General features: G+C 39.0%; 1 protein-coding gene across 5 annotated transcripts in view; it reads left to right on the plus strand.

Annotated features, from left to right (window-relative positions):
• Positions 1 to 21,706, plus strand: part of TPRG1 (tumor protein p63 regulated 1) — a 215,739-nt gene that overhangs the window by 135,902 nt on the left and 58,131 nt on the right. For all 5 annotated transcript variants that reach the window (XM_040481075.1, XM_040481078.1, XM_040481076.1 and 2 more), the window contains one exon: positions 4,962 to 5,138. In XM_040481075.1, coding sequence (XP_040337009.1) covers positions 4,962 to 5,138 — 177 coding nt within the window. The remainder of the gene's footprint in view (positions 1 to 4,961; positions 5,139 to 21,706) is intronic.

The raw sequence follows: 21,706 nt of genomic DNA on the forward strand, positions 1-21,706 counted from the left end.
TTTACATTGGGGTGTCCAGGCCCTTCTTCATCAAGCAGGGACATGACACAGTGCTGAGGAACAGCAGTGGCAAAGGAGATGTGGAAAATCCTCTGCCAGGAGAGTCTGGCTCACACAACTAAGATGATAAATTGTATGGTTTTAGTTTTTCGAGCTCTGCTCACTTGCCAGGTTCTCTCTCAGCTCTGTGTTGGGCATAGTGAAGGGACACAGACAGGACTGAAACAACTCTCTACATTGGAGGGTCTCTCATCAAATGTGGGGCATGATGAGGACATTCTGGGGATAGAAATCACTGTAATATGGAGAAGATTGTGACTTGAACCACAGCGGAGGTACTGATGATAGAAAGCTTATATGTATTTAATGAAAAGAAAGAGGACATCTACTTGGCAGGGTGTGGGGTGGAGATTGGTAAGGGTTAGTCTCCATGAAATAGCATTTAAACTGGGAGTTTGAAGGATGGGTGAGATTTATTATTTTTAAAAATCTCTCTTTATCATGAAAGTAGAATATGTTCATCATAAAAAGAAATTAAGCTCTGACTAATAAAAGCATGGAAAGAAATGAAAGTCATCTGAAATCCCAGCACTCAGAAATAATCAGTGTTACCATTTTGATCTATGTATTTGTTGTTGTTGCAAAGTTGGAAGTACACTGAAGGTGACGTTTTGTATCCAGCTCTTTCTGACTTTTATGGCACAAACATTTTCCCACTGTTACTGATTAGTTTTTAAAACTGTGCTACTTTATGGGGGAGTATTGCAGTGTGTAAACGTGAGGATAGGATTCCCAAACAGCGTGAGCCAAGGCATATGGCTTGCACAGCGCAAGGATTGTTCATTCTTTACTAATTGGTGTCAGAAATATACTTTGGATGCATACAACCTTTGGAGACAAAATGCAAAGAACTGATTCTGTCTTTGTGGAATTTATAGTATAGGAGAGGAGACAGACATTAATTAGGTTATCATAGAAATAACTGTAAAAGTGCATCTGGGATAAGTACTATGAAGGAGAAATACATAGTATTATGAAAGTGTACATTAGAAAGAGCAGAAGTAGTTACAGAGGTCTGGGTAAGTTTGCCTCAGTAAGGGGTAATTGAACTCCGCCCTAGAGCAGTTAGGGAAATAACATCAGGTGGGAGCAACATATGCAAAGGTCCCCTTAGCAGCAGCGGACATGGTGAATACAAGAAACTGAAAGATCAAGAAGAGTGAGTGGAGAGACTTGGCCTGTGATGGGGTTGAATAGGTAGATAGGGCCTGACTGTGGACAGCCTCTTAGATCAGATGAAGAACTTCTATCACTTCTTGTGAGAGCTCTGGGGGACTGTTGAAATGTTTGCAGCCAAAGTGAAGACGTGAAGGCCAATCTGTTTTTTTTTTCCCCAAAAGATCTGCCTCACTACAGTATGGTGGAGAGGTTAGGAGGGAACTGGAGCAGTTCCCTCCAGTAGGTAAACTGGGTCTAGGTGACTAGTAGCCTAAACCTAGTGAGAGGGTGATCGCAGTAGTCTAAGCAGGAGATGAGGGGGGACCGCATCAGGTTGGTGAAAGTTCAGATGGAGGTAAGTAGATGGTTTTCGGACATTTTTTGGGGAGTCAAATGTTTAGGACCTGGCATGTGAGCTGAGGAAAAGGTGGGGTCCAGAATGACTCCCTCCGAAGTCTCCAGCTTGCATAAACGGGTGGAAGCAGGGTTCTTCTCCCAGATAAGGAACACTGCAAGAGGATGAGGTTTGAAAGGCATGGCGATGCGTGTTTTCTCAGGGGAAAAGTTTCCCAGAGACAGCAGCCCCAGGGTGGTATATATCATCACATCAGCTCGTTCCAGAAGTTGGTTTTACTGTATTCTCATACCACACTGAAGGGTCCTCTATTTGGAGGTGGATGGTACTGGGGAGAAAGCCAATACCATGGCTGGGTTTCATGTCTCTACCTTGTCTTTAAGATAAGGGTAATAACTTCTGGTCCAAAGGGTTGCTCTCAGGTTCATAGGACCGTCAGTATCCAAGGACTTTGTAAGTCTCCACAATATGCTATTGCTACTTCTACCCCTATATTTGTTGTGGATATTGTTGCCAACCCAAGTTCAATTATGTTAATGTCGGGAATATGAAATTCAATGTTTTTTCCATGAGTTATTTGGGAAAAAAAGGTGTGATTGAAGTCTAAATAAATACATATACCACCCAGGAGCTAGAGATGTGGCCCCAAACTATTTATAACCCCATGTGTTTACTTGAATTCAGACTTTCCCGACATGTAAATTATGCAGAATCTGTGTCACAGCAGAGCACTCTGTGTTCCTAAAAAGAATTCTCTTTTTTCCCAAATCCTTTACCTTTTAAAATAAATCTCATTATGGAGTGCTGACATTTTCAGCAAAACCATTCAACCAAAAGCTGTAGTTTTTTTAGACTAAAACCAAGTCTGGTTTATTAGGCAGCAGCTTTTAACTTACTGCTAAGTAGATGCAAGCTATTTAGAGAAATTTATGTAGATATCTGATAAGACATTTCAGAGTCCCCCGGTCTCTTTCTGACTAAGATTGAGAGTATAAAACAGATGATCTAGAATTCTTTCCTTCTCTCAGTGGAACAGGGGTTGAGTATGGCAGTGTTGTTGGGGTGGATAGAAACCATAGAACCAGGGTTTATTTATTTGAGAGAGAGAGAGAGAGAGAGAGAGAGAGAGAGAGAGAGAGAATGAATACGAGTTGGGGAGGGGCGGAGAGAGGGGAACAGAGGCTACAAAAAGCACTCTGTGCTGACAGCAGAAAGCCCAATGCAGGGCTTGAACTCACAAACTGTGAGATCATGACCTGAGCTGAAGTTGGAAGCTTAACTGACTGAACCACCAGGTGCCCCAGTAGAACCACGATTTAAACCACATCTCTCAGACTCTACACCACTGACTCTAGTATCATATTCTAGTTGACTGACTTCAGATGTGACTTTCTTCAAAGGGTTGTGGGGGATGTAAAGCTAATACTTATACCACATAATGGCCGCCATGATCAATGCTCTTACCCTTCTTGTTTTTCCTTCATCATCTTTTCTGTCTTTTCTTCTCTTTCAAACTTTTTTTTCCTCTCTTTCACACATCCACCTTTTCCTTGCAGTGACTTAACTCCTGACTCGTCTTGCCTGTCTGTGTTTAGATTATGCTATACTGAGGAATGGAATATATTTGGGCTGCCCCAAATTCCCTAGACACTTAAGGCCCCTGCCAGTGATAATAACCGCTGATTTATAGAGCACTGATTGAGAGTCGTTTCCCTTAATCCTCTCCACAAACTCAGGAGAGTGCTAGTATTGTCTCCATTTCACAGATAAGGAACGTGAGTCAAAAGCATGTGAAGTGTCCTATCTTACAGAGTAAGTGATAGAGCTGGCAACTTTCATACTGGCCCTCATCCAGCCCAGCAACCTCCAAAAGTTTTTATTGGCACTCATTTATTCACCAGAAAGATATTTATTTAGTGTGGGCTATTTGACAGGAGCTGGATAGAGTGAGTAGCCCAATGGCCATGGTCTCTGCCTTTGTGGAACATACACACATACATGATACTGAGCTCACCTTGACTGACATTGTCCAACCCTCTGTATTTTCATGTCTATTGTGATCGTCAATGTCCACATGGTACTGACTTCTAAACATTTTTATCTCATTCCTTCTTACAAAAAGCAATAGGTCCACAAAAGAAGAAGGACCAGGATGCTTTGAGAGAGCATGATAAAGGGCCAAGTTGATATAGGACCTTAAGAAATCCTCCTTGAATGAGGCATTTGAACCATGATTTGGACAGTGAGGGTTCTTAGCCTGCTATGAAATAATGTTGGGCAATGGCCTGACCATACAAGGACTTGTAGTTCCATTTACGTGAGTTGGGTTTGCTCCTAGGATCAAAAAGATGCTATTTAACAAACAGGGGAATGATGTCATTCTGTTTGTATTAAAAAAAAAAAAATAGCACTGTGTTTGCTGTGTGAGAATGGATGGGCGTGGACTACCTAGTCTATCTTTACATTAGATTGATTCTGTGTAGTGAGAATTCAGGTATGAACCAATCACAGATCATCCTTTTCAGTCTCTTGGGGAAAACAAACGTGTACTGAAATAATTCTAATACAAGTCATGAGTGCTATAGTATAGATAGACAGCAAAAGTGCTGTGGGTGAGGGCATTTATAGACCATGCTCACTTTCTTCTAGCCAGACACCACTGTTCAGATCTCTTCTTGTTTTCTCTGTTGGAGATTCTGTTAGAGTTAGAATTTTCTATGCATGCCCTAAAAGGCTCTCAAGTCCAAAGCAAATCAATTTGGTGAAAACTTATCTAGTGTCTACTTTGTCGTTGGCCCACTTCACTAGTTTGGCTGTATTTCTACCACAAGGATATGATAGGATGAGTAGGTGTTGTGTTGGCTTGGAGGTCAGTGCACCTTTGTGTAAGTCTCCATTTTTTTTCTCCACTCAGCAATGCAACTTTTGGAGATTAGCATAACCTAGTGTGTAGTGAGTAAAGTTTGTGGTAAGAATTGAGTTAGAAAAATTGATGTTTTGGTGTCCTTGGAGGAAGATAAAGGTTTTCTGATGAACAGGGAAGATGTGAAGGAACATGAATCAGGTGACTGCCAACATGATACCATCTTGCCATTCCCCCGATGGATCCCTTCATGGGTAATCATCTCTGAACTCTGTGGCTGTGGAACATTTGTTTGTTTGTTTGTTAGCAATCTTCCATCTTCCCCTCTCCCTTGGTCATGGGGCTGGACTGAAAGAGAGAGAGAGAAAGAAGGAGAGAGGAAGGATAGTTATTCCTCAGCACCTCTTCTGAGGTGATCAAACCTCCCTGTCTTCTGTGTTAGTAGAGATGTTTCAATGAGTACTGTTATCTTTAACTTGAAAAGACCGTGCCATTAACTTTTATTCTCTGTGATGATTCCCACAGGATAGATCATTGGAACAATGAGAAGGAGAGGATTTTGCTGGTCACAGACAAGACTCTCTGGATCTGCAAATATGACTTCATCATGCTCAGCTGTGTGCAGTTGCAGCGGATTCCCCTGAGCGCTGTGTATCGCATCTGCCTGGGCAAGTTTGTCTTCCCTGGGATGTCACTGGACAAGTGAGTGTGGTGTCTTAGACTTGGAAAATGGTGCAGTGGAGGGCATGCCATGCAGGGAAATCAGTCACAAAGTTCAGTTTAGTATAGTAATCCAAGTACACCCAGGGGAGAAAAGTGAAGCTGTATAGTTGAATTCATCAAATAATCTTTGCATTCCTATTCTATGTCAGACACCAGGGGTGCAACTTTAAGTAAACTGGGACTTTACCAAGGGCACATGAGAAATAAATGGTTGACTATAAGGGGGAAAGAGCTGTGGGATCATGGAAGAAAGATTCTCAATACAATTTGTGTGGCAGGGAACCAGAGAAGCTCTACTGGAGAAGGACTTGAGCCTGTATTTGACGTTGGGTAAGAATTAGGCAAAGATGGAGAACAGAAATTTAACATTCCAAGCTGAAGGAACAGCAGAGCCAAAGGAGTGGAGGTGGGAAACAGTATAATGCCTTTGGAAATTGAAATTATTTTGTAAAGCTGAGTGGACAGGATTTATGATGGTCAATAGCTCTTCTTGAAAGAGGTCTCTTTGAGATCTTCCCTGGACGCTTGGTAGAAAGGACCTCAACTATCTCAGAGATGTTGACATTTACCAAGATACCTGGTGAGGTCTACAGAGCAGGGTTGCTGAACTAAGTTCTTGTTATGGTCTTGGAAAGAATTGTCTTTCTTAAGCATTTTAAAGTTTATTTATTTATTTGAGAGAGAGAGGGAGAGCGTGCATGTGTGCGCGTGCCCTAGCGAGAGAGGGGTGGAGAGAAAGCTAGAGAGAGAATCCCAAGCAGGTTCTGTGCTGACAGTGGGCTCAATCCTATGGAACCGTGAAATCAGAACCTGAGCTGAAGCCGAGTCAGATGCTTAGCTGACCGAGCCACCCAGGTGCCCCCTTTCCTAAACATTTTAGATCTAAGCCAGGACAGCAATCTCCCTCTGAGCCTTTGACTGTGAGCTTTTCCCATCTCCTGGTGAGCAACTTGAGGGAAAATACCTTTTTGTTTGTTTGTTTGTTTGGCATCTGGCATTGGGCCTGGCACACAGTGAGAGCAGAAAAACTTTTCTAAAATGTTGAAAAAAAGCACAGTTTGATCAAGTGATTGGTTTCCTTACAAAAAGCATACCATATCAAAGATCTATGCTTTAATTTATTCTTTTCATGGATGCATGATGTGACAAATTGATTTAGCTCACTAACTTTTTGAACTGGTGGGTTTTCAATAATATAAGCAATCATAAATATTTTTATAATATCACAGAATGTTTATTTTCAGGAAATATCTCTCCCACCCCATACTCTAAGTTCTCAAGATTTATTACCCTAGGTGATAGTCAATAGTTACATGTTGTTATTTTTTTCTTTTTTTTAAAGAAATAGAAATAGCAAATGCACAGGAGTATAGATGTCTTTGTATGTCTTTGTATGTAATGGGTTTATACACATTTGTAAGTACATCTGCACAGGCACATTTATCATAAACTGTTTTACTCAATGGGAGCACATGTTGTAAACTATTCTGCCTCGAGTTATTTGACCCAATGAGATTTTATTATATAATTGGAGATTTTATTACATAATTATTTATAGATCAACCTCAGTTTTTTAAATAGTGCAGAATATTTATTTTAAAAAGTAATCTATTTATCCAGCCCCTCATTAATGGCTATTTATTTTTACCTTTGCTACTATAAGCAATTCTGCTATAAATATTCTTGTGTATAGGACTTGGGATAGATGTCTAAATGTATCTATAATGTAAATTTCTGTAAGTGGAATTATTAGGTCAAAAGTCATGTGCATTTTAACTGATAGATATTGCCAAATTGCCTTCTGAACAGGTGACACCAGCTTACACTCCCACAAAGTGTAAGAGTGTCCTTTTCTACACATCTTCACCAATATCTCACATTATGAATCTTTTTTGCTTTGCCAGTGAGATAAAGAAAAACAACTCATTTTTGTTAATTTGTTTTATAAATATTGAGTTACTCACAATTCTTTGATTTTGTGTCAATTTTGGTAAATTGTATTTTTCAAGGAATTTGTTACATTTATTTACAGTGCTGTATTTGAAAGCATAAAGTTTTAAATAATATTCCATTATTATACCATTAATGTCTATAAGACATTTAGTGATATCCCCTTTCTTTCCTGATTTTGATGACCTGTGTTTTCTCTCTTTTTCTGTCAGTGGACCTATTGATTTTGTTGGTTTTTACAAGAATATACTTTTAAATGCTAATTTTCACTTTTGTCTGATTTTTATTTAGTTGATTTCTGCTTTTTTATTTATTTATTTTTTCCATTCTTCTACTTACTTTTGGTTTACTTTTCTTTCCTTTTTTAAAACTTTTTAATTTGAAACCCAAGGGCATTGATTTTAGGCCTTTTCTTCTTTTCTGATATGACTATTTAAATCTATAAATTTCCTTCTAAGCACTGCCTTTACTGCATCTCATAAAGCTTGATATGTTGTGTTTCTACTCTCATTTAGCTTGAAGTATTCTCTAATTTTTCTTGTGATTACTTCTTTGAGCCATGGATACTTTAGAAGTTGTACTGGCTAATTTCCAAATATTTTTCTTGAGATTTTAATATTCTTTCATTTTAATTTAGAGAACATATGGCCTTGATTTTAATCCTTGTAAATAAATCGAGACTTGTTTTATTGACTGAACTATAGTATATTTTTGTGAATGTATCATATTCATTGGAACAAAATTTTGGGATTGTAAATATCAATTGGTTTGTGTTTGACAGTATTGTTTAGGTTATCTATATTTTTACTGATTTTTGTCCATTTTTGTATTAGTTATTGAGAAAGGAATGTTAAAATCTATCATTGTGGAGTTTTCTTTTCTCTTTATTCTTTGCTTAATGTATTTTGAGGATCTGTTGTGTACATTATATTTATGATTAATATGCCTTCCTGAAAAATTGAGCCTTTTTTTCATTACGGATTGGTTATCATTTTTATACTTATTTTTTTACATAGCAAATCTTTTTATAATACATTTACTGTCCATGTCTTTGTATTCAAAGTATATTTATCGAGATCATATAATTGAGTTATAGTTTTAATCCATTCTGATAATCTCTGCCTTTTAATTGGAGTGTTTAGTCCCTTTACATTTTGTATAATTTTGATTTGATTGAAGTTGAGTCTACCTATTATTTAATTTTTTTTTTTTACATTTATTTATTTTTGAGAGACAGAGTAAGCAGGGGAGGAGCAGAGAGAGAGGGAGACACAGAATTAGAAGCAGGCTCCAGGCTCTGAGCTGTCAGCACAGAGCCTGATGCAGGGCTCGAACCCACGAACCATGAGATCGTGACCTGAGCCGAAGTTGGATGCTTTAACCGACTGAGCCACCCAGGCTCCCTGAGTCTACCTATTATTTGTTTTCCATTTTCCCTTTTTAGATTTATTTCTTAGTCCTCTTTTTCAACCTTATTTTTAATTATTTAAATACTTTTCATAATTTAATTTTAATATTTCTGTTGGCTTTTTAGCTATAACATTTTATATAATTTTGTGGTTGCTTTAGAGCAGAGTTTCTCAACATGAAGACTGTTTACATTTTGGGTAGGACAATTCTTTGGTACGGGAAGCTGGTCTGTGCATTGTAGGATGTTTAGCAGCAACTTTGGCTTATACCCAGTAGGTGCCAGTAACATCCTGCTTCTGTTAAGACAATCAAAATATGTCCCCAGATATCACCAAATGTACCCTAAGGGCAAAATCACTCCATATTGAGAACCACTGCTGAAGGAATTATAATATAGGTACTTAACGTTTCACAGTCTACCTAAATTTAATATTGTAATACTACACTTTTAACATAGAAACCTTGTAGACTTATTATTCTAGAACTGTAAATGTTTGATATAGTATGATAAAGTCAGTGTAGCCATACGAGGATATGAGAAGGAGGCTTGGAAGAAAGTTTATTGTACTCACAGGTCTAAGAAAGGGAGTCCCCTCAGAGGAAGTCACCAGTGTTGGTCAGGAGGCTGAAAGGACAGGAGCTATACGAGAACTTAGACCATGGGTGTTACTAGAGTTTCTACAGGAAAGGCAGGGCATGACAGGGTACTCAATTTGGGACTGGGTAGTTTAAATAATTTTGGTAGACTTTAAGCTGTAGGGGAGATCCACTGTTGCTTAGTACCTGAACCTGGATTGATCAAGGCAGAAGAATATTGCCTCATGGGGTGTATGGGCCAAATAGAAGATGTATGGTTCAGGATTGTTTTATATGAATATCAAAGGTGTACTTTAGGCTGAGTCCTTTGCTATCTCTAAAAATTGGCTAGCCCCAAGAGGGGCAATCTCTCCCCAGACAGAAAGCTTCCTTAGTATGTTAAAACATCATAAGGTACATTAAATAAGTAAATACATATTTACATACATATACGTACCATACATGTACTATTTACAACACCTCCTTACTGACCTTTTATAAGTTGCAGTTGTCATGCATATTACTTCTATATGCATTTTATTTTTTTTTTTAATTTTTTTTTCAACGTTTATTTATTTTTTTTGGGACAGAGAGAGACAGAGCATGAACGGGGGAGGGGCAGAGAGAGAGGGAGACACAGAATTGGAAACAGGCTCCAGGCTCTGAGCCATCAGCCCAGAGACTGACGCGGGGCTCGAACTCCCGGACCGCAAGATTGTGACCTGGCTGAAGTCGGACGCTTAACCGACTGCGCCACCCAGGCGCCCCTACATTTTAATCTAAACAGGATAATGTTATAAATTTTGTTTTAAGAAATTGTACATATTCCAAAAAAATTAGGATATATAATTGTATTTTCTATTTAAATACATGGTTTTATTTACTTTTATTTTTTTAATGTTTGTTTATATTTGAGGGAGAGAGAGAGAGCTAGCACATGGGGGAGTGGCAGAGAGAAAAGGAGACACAGAATCTGAAGCAGGCTCCAAGCTCTGAGCTGTCAGCACAGAGCCCAATGCAGGGCTTGAACACATGAACTGTGAGATCATGTCCTGAGGCAAAGTCAGATGCTCAACCAACTGAACCACCCAGGTGATCCCATGTTTTCATTTCTGATACACTTCTGATAATCTTTGTTCCAGGAGATTCAGATTTCCCTTTGATGCCATTTTACATGAAAAATTCCTTTTTAGTATTTCTTGTACTGTAGTATATTGGTGATGTATTTTTAAAAACATCTTTATTTAGCCTTCATTCCTTTTTATTAATTTTTATTATTTTGAGAGAGTACGAGTCAGGGAGAGGGGCAGAAATATGCATATAAAACGAGGGAGGGAGGGAGGGAGGGAGGGAGGGAGAGAGAGAGAGAGAGAGAGAGAGAGAGAGAGAGAGAATCTTAAGCAGACTTCATGTTCAATGTCGAGCCCAACCCGGGATTATGACCTGAACCCAAATCAAGAGTCGGACACTCAATCTACTGAGCCACCCAGGTGCCCCTTCATTTCTGAAGAGTTTTCTCTAGTTAGAGAATTCTGTCTTGACATTTTTTTTTCAGTACTCACAAAATGTTGTTCCACTGTCTTTGGCCTCCATAATTTCTGAAGAGAAATTCACAGTTATTTGAACTGCTATTCTGTGTATTCTCTAGCTGCTTTCACATGTTAACATTATCTTTAGTTTTCAGAAGTTTGACTGTGATGTGCATAGGGGTATATGTATGTGTGTATGTTTAATCTTCCTTGGGATTCCCTGTGCTTCTTGTATTTGTAAGTTTTTATGTTTCAACAAATTCAGGAAATCTGAGCTTATTGCTTTTTGAAACTTTTTTTTTTGTTGTTCCATTCTCTTTTTTTCCCCTGATGTTTCAATTACATGTATAAGAGAAATTTTGCTATTATTCTACAGGTATCTCAGTCTCTATTTTTTTCCAGTCTGTATCTCATCTTCAGATTGGCAGTTTCTATTGATCCAACTTCACACCTTATTGACATTTTCTTTTGTCATTTCATTCTGCTGTTAAGTCTATCAAGAATTTCTTTTATTTCAATTATTGTTCTTTTTGTTTTAAAACATCCATTTAGTACTCTTTTCTATTTTCTATTTCTCTTAAAAGATGTCACATATTTTCTGAATGAGTGTATTGTCCTTACTTAGCATAGTTCACTTTACTTAGTATTTACCTTACTTAGCATAATTATTACTTTAAGGTTCTTCCTGATAATTTCAAATTATGGATCATCTCAAGATTTCCTGCATTGACTGTATTTTTTCTTAAGAATAGGTCATATTTTGTTGGCTCTTGGTATATTGGTTACTTTCAAATTTATTCCTCCTGGACTTTGTGTAGACTTCCTTTATTCTTTAAATCCATAGGTAGAAGTTTTATGGGTAAGAAGAGGGCTCTTTGTTTTTTTCTGTTTTGTTTTGTTTTTTGTTTTTGTTTTTGTTTTTGTTTTGTGTGTGTGTGTGTGTGTGTGTTTTGTGTAGAATTTCTAGTTATTTTCAGAATAGGCAGTCTGCTGGGCTAGATATTGAATTTTTTTTATGCCTAGATATTGAATTTTTGCAAATAATTTTATGTCATCTTTGGAGATGATTGTGTATTTTTCTCTGTAAATCTAATTAATATAATGGGTTCTGTCACACATTTCTTAAAACTGAGACATTTTTGCACATTCAAGGTACAAAGCCACATGGTATAATTATATTTAATATAATATTCCATTGAATATTCTTTATAATTTTTGAAAGTGTTTCTTTTATCAATATTCATAAATTTGATTGATGTTTAGTTTTCTTCTATTGGGCTGTCTTTGCAAATTTTGGTATTAATATTAGCTAACTTTTAAAAGACTGGTTTTTGGGTCACCTGGGTGGCTCAATTGATTAAGCGTCTGACTCTTGGTTTCAGCTCAGGTCATGATCTCAGTTTTGTGAGTTTGAGCCCTATATTGAGTTCTGTGTTCGCAGTGTGAAGCCAGATTCTCTCTCGCTCTCGCTCTCTGCCCCTCCCCCCACTTGCACTGTCTCTGTCTCTCTCAAAATAAATAAACTTTAAAAAAAGTGTTTTTGTTTTGTTTTGTTTTTTCCCCCCTCTCTTGACTTTACCAGATATAGAAATGGCTTTATCTTTTACATAGATGATTAGTGTATTTCACCTATCAACATGCCTGGACCTGATGCTTTGAAAGGAGGAGTAGCACTACAACTTTCTTAATTTTTTCCATGGTATTGGCATGTTTAGACTTTCTCTCTCTTTATAGTTAGTTTCTGTAGTTTATAGTTTACTAGAAAAATCACTCCGTTTTTTTCAGATTTCTAAATTTTCATTGGACTGAGAAAAGTAAGAAAACAGATGATTAAAAGAATAATAAAAGTTTATTTTATATATAATACTTCTTTCCTTGTGTCAGGATTTACGTAACTAATAGTTGACTGATTGATTTCAAAGTACCACCTGTTGAGTTTATTTGTTCATTATAGAAGAATTAATTTTCCCATTTATTATCTTTTACATTTTTCCGTATCTCCTATTGTGCTATTTGTGTATATTCTTTCTTGCATTTTGTAACTTCTTTAAAGTTTAATTAATGAATGAATTAATTTTAGAGAGACAGTGTGTGAGCAAAGGAGAAGGGCAGAGGGAGACAGAATTTTTTTTTAATGTTTTACTTATTTTTGAAAGAGAGAGTGCAAGCTGGCAGGGGCAGAGAGAGGGAGGGGGACAGAGGCTCCAAATAAAGCTCTGTCCTGACAGCAGTGAGCCTGATGTAAGGCTCGAACTCATAAATCATGAGATCGTGACCCGAGCCAAAGTTGGAGGTTCAACCACCTGTACCCCTCAGGAGCCCTGAGTGAGAGAGAATCTTAAGCAGGCTCCATGATCAGTTCTGTAACATTACAGGGCTCAATTCTACAACACTGGGATCATGACCTGAGCCAAAATCACGAGTTGGATGCTCAAATGATTGAACCGCCAAGGCGGTTTTCCAGATCTTTTCCAGATGCTTTTCCAGATCTTTCGTACCATTTTATTATATTTCCCATGCCCTGTTATTTCTTTTTTTATCTTTGATTCAAGAATATGATTGAGGTAACTTTTTAAGTTGGAAGGATTTTTACTCCTTTGACATATATTATTAATTTCTAATTTTATACATTGTGTTTAGAGAATGTCTTCTCTAATATTTCTGTGTTTTTGGATTTACTGAATAGGTTTATACTTAGTTATTTTTTAATCAACATTTCACAAATATTTGAATATGCAGTTTCTACTTCTGTGTGCAGAATTTGGTAACTAGTGTTTAGATACATTATCATTATGTTTCATATGTCTTCTCTGTCTTTGTCTATTAATTAATTATTTTTTTTTTTTTTTGGCTACTTGATCTGTCATAGACTGAGAGGAGAATTAAATTTTCCTTAATTAGTTTTTTAACTTTTGTGACTTTACATTGTGAATATTGATATTACCTTGTTTGATGTAGAAACACAGAATTTGAATATTTATTTTAGATTATGTTTTTTGTTATAAATTTAACCTTCTTTAGTGCCTTGTCTGTTTTTGGTCTTGTTTGGGGTGAATATTATAAACCTTATGTTGTTTTTTTTTAAATTTTCTTCATATATATTTTCCTAGTTCTTACTTTAAACCTGAATCTCTTTGTTTTTCATATGTTGTTATATACAGCATATAATTGAATTTTGTTTTGTGATACAACCTGGAAATCTTTTCTTCAAATTGTTAAGATTAACCTATTTACATATATTGATATGACAGTTTTGATTTTCATCCTTCCCTCTTGATTTTTGTATTATTATGTTATTCTAAATATATTACCATATTTTCTAGATTTCCTTTGCTTTCTATTGAGTATAGTTCCCTTTTAACAAGAAAGTTTATAGTCTTTTTCTACTAATGACTGTAAATGTAATTTAGAAGAGTATTTTTAGGACGGGGAAGGGGCAGAGAGAGAGGGAGGCACAGAATCTGAATCCGGCTCCAGGCTCTGAACTATTGGCACAGAGCTCAACGTGGGGCTGGAACTTGTGAGTTGAGAGATCATGGCCTGAGCCGAAGCCTGATGCTTAATTGGCTGAGTCACCCAAATGCCCCTATCCTAGCCTTTTTGACTGTTATCTATTCACTTGCTAATATAAGCCCATGTATTTTAACAAATAAGAACCTGTTTCTTTCATCGTCTTTTGTACTTCTCCGTCATTCATTTTTAACAATTTTATTTATTTATTTTGAGAGAGAAAGTGCAAGTAGGGGAGAGAGAGAGAGAGAGAGAGAGAGAGAGAGAGAGAGAGAGAGAGAATATGAATCCCAAGTAGGCTCCACATTATTAGCAGGGAGCCTGATGGAGGGCATGAACTCATGAACAGTGAAGTCATGACCTGAGTGGAAATCAAGAGTCAGAAGCTCAACTGACTGAGCCACCCAGGTGCTCCTCCCCTGCTGTCATTCAACTTTTTTAAAAAGATGCTTATGGGGGGTAGGGAGAGGCACCTGGGTGGCTCAGTCAGTTGAGTGACTAACTCTTGATTTTGGCTCAAGTCATGATCCCAGGGTCTGGGATCGAGCCGTGCATTGGGCTGTGTGCTGAGTGTGGAGCCTGCTTAAGATTCTCCTCTCTCTCTCTCTCTCTTTCTCTCTCTCTCTCTCTCTCTCTCTCTCTCTCTCTCTCTGCCTCTCTTTCCCACTTGAGCACTCTCTCTGTATCTCTAAAAAATAAAAAAGTAAAAATAAAATGAAAATATACTGATAATTTTCAGTTACTTCAGTGACCAAATAATGTTTCCACTTGATGTGTCATCTTCAATAGCATATATTGAACCTCCATTTTGAAAGATAAGAAATCTGTATTTTCATACTATTCCCACATTCTCTCATCTTTCATTTCCCTTCTTTCATTAGTTTTACCAGACAAATTTCATTTTTTATGGCATATTATATTTTATTTCCCATGAGGCACTCAATTATTAACACAGGGAGTTGATGTAATTCCAGCCCTCCTAATTAACTTGTGTGGCTTTTTCCAGATTTGCATTCTGGGGTTGAGGAGAAAAAGCCTGTGCCAGCAGCTGGCATGCTGGTAAATGTAAAGGCCCCGGGAAGTAGGAACATAGTGTGATGAAGGGGCCGTGTTTACAGTTCTGCTCAGTTTTCTAGCAACCTCCATTGTAGATTCCTGGACTAGGAGTGGAGTCCTAGATTTTAGCCCCAATTTTACAGCTGTTAACTTTGTTTCCTCACCTCTCAAAAGGTGACATTAATTATCATTCCGCTTCATTAATAGTCTATTGTAAGGTTCTAATGAGATAGCTTAAAAGCATTTTGTAATATGCCTCATAGATATCAGCTGTTAGCAAGTTCTGATTTTTCTCCCAGATAAAAGCTTTTGTTAACATGGAACTCAATAGGTTGATTTGATTGTTATCTTTGTTTCCAAGTCAGTTGGCCCTCCTTGGTTGGGCACCGAGTCACCCTTATAAGGTCAGAGTTCAGGCAGCAACAGGCAGAGAAAGGGGAAGAGGCAAGGGGAAATCAGCTGCTGAATAATTATAAACTGATTCCAGAGGAAACCTTGGACAGAGAGCCTATTCCCTTGTCATAGGAAAATGCAGTGATTTAACGTTAACATCCTCTGCCTGTAGGTAGTAATGCTGACCTTGTTTCCCTAGAGCTTTTACCTCCCCTGTGCCATTTGATGTTCAACCCCCAAGAATAAATAGGGCTGAGTGAATACATTTTAGAGATACAACAAGACAAAAGGGGTTCAGGGATTCAGGCACCCTCAGCTATTTAGTATTAGAGCTGGGTTTTGAAATAAGTTCTTCCAACTCCCTGTCCAGTATTCTTTTCTTTGGTTAAATAATATTTTATTTGCTTTTTTTTTCTCCTTCTCTCCCTTCTCTCCCCCTTCCCTTCTCTTCCTTTCTTCTCTTGTTTCTCTCCCTGTGATCTCACCTCTGTGTTTTTCATCCTCTCTCCTCACCTTTCCTCTTCTCTGTCCCTCTGGGGGAAGACAATCACCAGCTGCTAATGAAGCTCTCCTTCTCTTAAGAAGCCACAAAGAGGACTATTGGAACTTAAAACATGTGCCAGCGAATTCCACATACTGGTGCTTACAAAACAAAGTTGTTTTGTTTTGTACACTGTTTGCCTTTTGGCTTCATGTGAAGAAGGAGAGAGCAATGGCAATTAATGACTAAAGGCTAAGGATCAGTTATTTGTGAGACGAAGGCCTGTTCTCTTTGGATCAGAACATTAACCAGAGACAAACCAGGACAGGGTAAAAGGCCTGGTTTGTCCTCTAGGGTAACTAGTTGCTGCTACTACACAGCTTTTGTTATTCTTTCTTACCTGAGGCAGGGACCCTAAACATTATTTCTATCATGATTGGGTTTATTTTCAGATTTAATTAAAAATCAACCTGCACAATCCCATTGTGTCTGTAACCTTTCAGAGAAGTGGGGGAGAGAGGAGAAGACTAGACTTCTATGAGCGTAACCATAGGTTAAAGCTTTGACTCCCCTTAACCATGCCATTTTTTTTGCTGTTCAAATTTGGACAATGCACTTTAATTCCTGGGCTTTCAATTTCCATTCTATAAAATGTCAGTAATAAAAATCCTTTCCAGGCCTAACTCATAGGTCATTGTCAATTTAAATGATGAATGTGAAAGTGTTTGGTAAATTAAAAGGTGCTAAAATAAAGTAAGGTGTAACTTTAAGAATTTTAGAAATCCATACTTACTTGTTAACTCTCCCATTTTTTTTTTAATATGCCCACAGGATCTAATGATGAGGAAACGGTGACTTTGAATGGTCAAGTGACTTGTATGTAATCATGTAAATAGATGGTGGTGGGGTTGGAAACATGAGATCCTCTGATTTCAAATCCTCAAGCACCTAATTCCTACTAGACCTCAAGTGTATTGTCATTTTTGAAGATAAATGGACTCCGTTTCATTGTCTCTATTCCTATCTGAACTTTGTAATGGGCAGGTTGAGTACAGACAGTCGAGAGCTTAGAGGGCAGGTTCTGAAGTCAGGCTGCCTGGGAACCCATCCTAGATCTGCTTATGAGTGACTGAGGGCAAGTCCCACAACAGTCTGTGCCTCAGTCTCCTCATTTGTAAACTGGAGAGGGAAATAGTATCTATCTCACTGGTGTGTGTTGAGAACTAAATGAGATCATACATTTAAAATGCTCAGAAAAATATTTGATAGGAGTGGACACTCTGGTACATGGTATGAAGAGGCAAAGCTATTGCTTCTCTAATAGATTTGGTGGAAAGATAGTAGTTTAGGATTCAGGGACCTGGGTCTTGATCCACTTTCATGATATGTCTCCTCCTTTTGCTAAGTCTCACTTTCCTCATTGATAAAGTCTATAGGGCGTTTTGTTTTTTTGCTTGTGTTTTTTGTTTTGTTTTACTGTTTGTTTGATCTTGAAATTCTGTGCTTTTTGTGGTCCTCTATTTGTGTAGCGGTTTTCCAAAAGTCATTCGTCTCACAGGGCCAGATGACTTTACCTAATCAATTACTCCTGTGAAAAATGTCTCCAAAGGGGTTTTCTGCTGGAAAATATTGTTGCTGTCACATTGATATGCCAACAAAAGCTGAGCAGGAAGGTCATGCCAAGAAATGTCTTCCTGCAAGAGTAGGCATCACACATTTCTCTCTCCATGCTGTTTAAAATCTGCATTCGGCATAATATAAGGGACAGGCGGTGCAGCAGAAGCAAGGCTTAGGAAACTCCTTGCAGAGGTCACCACCACTCATCCTGTCTGTAGAGATGCTGGTGGAAACAGGGCTTGGAAGCCGCCCCTGTTGACTTAGTATCAGCACGTGCAGGGTGGGAAGAAGGCATCCCGGACATGACTCCATCAGCTCACCGGTGCTCCCTGGGAACCAAAGGCCAGTGAACTGCTCTGTGCCCCCAGAGTTCTAATTGGGCATCTTTTTTTCCAGACAAGGGCTTCAAAATGCCTCTGCTCTGCTCTAGGTGAAACCAGCTCGTGGCCCAGGCCAATTCTGCTGTCTCTGCGTCTGTCAGTGTGTTCTAATCACTGTTATAAGTGTGGTTCTGCGGAACACCTTGTAAAATATTTTCCTATTGCTCCAGCAACATCTCCTGTCTAGACAATCTAATTATGAGCACAGAGCAAACAGCTGAAGTCTATTCCGCCCCCAAGGGTTGCCTAATTCTAGGAGTGGGGGCGGAGGATGGGGGGGGGGGGGGCGTGGTGTGAAAGGTATTGGTTACGTTTTGTTGACCTGACCAGAAAATTGAGTGCTCCTGAAGAATCCTGCTAACTTTTAATTAAAAAGAAATGATCTGCTGGAAGCTGGCATTTTGTTGTTTTTCCAAACTCAGTGGAGGATTAAAGGTACCGATTTATTTCCCTCCAATTGCATCTTTTTCTTGGCTTCAGAGGTGGTTTGTGGTCTTTGCTTTAAAAAAAAAAATGCACTGATTTAATAATCTGCCCTCCTAGCAGCATTTTGCAAATAGAAAGCGGCCCCCTAGAGGTATATTCTTTCCAAGTAGTAATTCAGTTACATTCAGTGAGCCTTTCCTGAGCCCTGGCCAGGTGGCAGGCACTGAGCATGACAAAGTGATGAGAGCTGGACTTTGTCCCCAAGATGTTCACAGGCTCACAAGAAGGCAGATAGACACATTATGTGCTCATGCTTTAAGCAGGCTTTGTTTAGTGTTCCAGTGGAGAGGCAACAGGGTCACCGACATAGGAGAGGGAGAAAGAATTTCTACTGAAAATTATGGGGAGGTCTAATGGAGGGGATATAATCTGAGCGGGTCTTTGTAGGATGGGAGAGAGAGAAGGGAGCACTACAGTCCAGGCGTGAGTAGATGAATGCCCAAATGGTGAGATCATGACAAGCATTCCCATAGGGCTAGGTCGTGGCTGTTGGGAAATTATCATGGAAGCTTCTGAATGGTTTTGGGTAATAACATGCGGGGTTTGGGTTTTAGTCATATTAGGATGTAAGGTGACGAAGGTTTGGGGGGAGGAGCCTGACACTGACATTCTACTCAGGAAGATAAAGGTGGCAACAATATAAGAGATGCTTTGGAAGAAACAGAAACTGGAGACGGGGCTGGCTGTGGGATGATGGGTAAACTAGTCATGTGACTGGTATTTATTGAGAACTCGCCATCGCCAATTGCTGTGCTGGGTACTGTGATACCATTGTGATAAACAGAGTTTCTGCTCTATCAGACAGCAATCAATCCTAGCAAGAAGCTTAAAATTACAACAGTGATCTGCTTTGAAGGAGAGCTTTGCAGGGTGTGTGAATTATCTGTTGCCATGTAATGATTTACCTTTAAAACTTAGTAGTGTAAAATAACACACATTTATTTTTCCTGGTTCAGGGATATGGGTGTGGCTTAGCTGGGTCCTCTGATTCAGGATGTCTCCAAAGCTTCAGTCAAGATCACTTGGGCCACAGCATCTCAAGGCTCAATGGGGGAAAATGACTCTCGAGCTTACTCCTGTGGTTGTCAGCAGGCTCAGGTCCTAGCTGGCAGTTGATCAAAGATATCAGTTCCTGCCCTAAGGCCACTGACATCATGGCTGCTGGCTTCCCTCAGAGGCAGGAAGAGAAGAGAGTGAGAGAGAGAGAGCAGGAGAGGTTGAGCAAGATGGAAGGCACTGTCTTTAAATAACCTAATCTCGGATGGGATATCTATTACCAGATTATCTCTGCCACCTTCTACTCATTGGAAGCAAGTCAGTAAATCCAGTTACAATCCAAAGGAGGCTGTCACAGAAGGACATGCATATCAGGAAGTAGGCATTTTTGGAGGCCATCTGAGAGGTAGCTGACCATATGAAGGCTACCAGAGCATTTATTATGGGATTTGGACTTAACATTGGAGGGTGAAGATCAGGGAAGGATGCTCTGAGGAAGGGATTCTGGAGCTGGGATCGGAAGGATGAAAAGGAGTTGACAAACTGAAGGGGGTTATGGAGAGAGCGTTGCAGGCAGTGAGATGAATATATGCAAAGGAGGAGAGAAACTGGTGCTTCTGAGAAACTGTCAACAGGCCACCATGGCCTGCTAGCTATGAGGGGCCTGAGGGACACCAACATGGAGATGAGTTTTGTATTTAGATGTTGATGAGCTATGTTATTTTGGAGGAGCTAGCGCAATTCTACTTTTATCTGTCATTTGCGCTGGCATTCAGTAGAGAGTGAAGGGGTTCAGTTAAAGCTAGTTTGAAAGCCCTCGCTCTGAACTGTGGGGCTGTTTCTGGATTGCTGGGAAATGGGTCTGATTCAGTGTGCAAAATGAATAAAATTGCCCACTTATCTCTTAGGATAATTACTTATTATGTAATGAGATAATGTTCATAAATCACCCTGGGCTTCTTGGGGGAAGGTATTATATAAACACAAGGCTTTATCAGTGATGATGGAAACAGATTTGGGAGATTAAAATCAGATGTGCATCTTGATGCTATGGCATTTTGGTTCAAACCAAGAGATCTGTGAGGTTCACCTGAGTTCTTAGGAAATGTTTTGGGTTCAGAAATGGAGGCAGCAGGGTACTGGGAGGTGATTGCAATGTGTGTAACATGGAGAGGCAGGTGGGAGTTGGGGGTTTGCTCTTTTTAGCTCATTCACCCTCATAAGGCAGAGGATTGCCCTTGTTATTCTTAGTTAAAGGAATGTGACTACTTAGATATGCAATCTGAAGTCTCTGCTTCTGGGACAAAGACAAATCTGCCTGAATTCTCCATCCCTATTCAATCTTCGGTTTGCTGTGTGTCCTTGAAAGATGCTTGTTTCCCTTCTCAGAGCATTAATTTACAAATGTGTCACACGAAAGGGGTTAGTTATATTAGATGATCTTCAGGGTCTCTGCTGTCTCTTGGGCCAGTGATTAACCGCTATTTTGTGATACTCGTTCTAGTTTTGCTTCCATGACATGATAAAATAAGAACTCTATTCTCAGCAATCAAAAAAAGCTCTGTCCAATGACGGTTGTTTGCTTTGGGAAAGTTTAACATTGGCGGCGCAGCTGGAACATCTGTGCATTAATTTGGCTGACCTATTGGAAGGATGGAACAGGAGAAGAGAAAATGGGCCAGAGTTGGTGTTTGATCCACTTTTCTTCAGCTTCAGTAGATGTATTCCTCTCTCCTCTCTCTCACCCCTACTCTTCTTAGTCCAGAGTCCCTCAACCCACCCCTATGGTTCATATTTTTATTTCATTATTCCTCATTTATCTCTTTATTAAAAAAGACCCAGTCGAGTGTAAAACAGTTATTCTTCATTTAAACATGTGTGAATACTAGATTATCCATCCAACAGAGTGTTTACCTCACCTAAGAAGGTATTAAAAAACCCCAGAAAGCATAGTCTTTCCACTAGGTGCAAGTGAAGTGAGAGGCAATTGAACCAGGGTCTAGTCTGTTGTCTTTTCCTGAGAAGTAACTACCTGGATTCTTATCCTCTCCTTCTCCAAATACTCTCCGTGAGTAAGATAAAGTAGAACAGGACTTTTCTCCCCAAATTAATCATTATTTTCAGAAATCGTTCTACACTCCATAGGACTCAGGATAAGAAAGC

The sequence above is a fragment of the Herpailurus yagouaroundi genome, unplaced genomic scaffold (assembly GCF_014898765.1).
Source record: "Herpailurus yagouaroundi ecotype Mexico unplaced genomic scaffold, PumYag 159, whole genome shotgun sequence".
Taxonomy (NCBI): domain Eukaryota; kingdom Metazoa; phylum Chordata; class Mammalia; order Carnivora; family Felidae; genus Herpailurus; species Herpailurus yagouaroundi.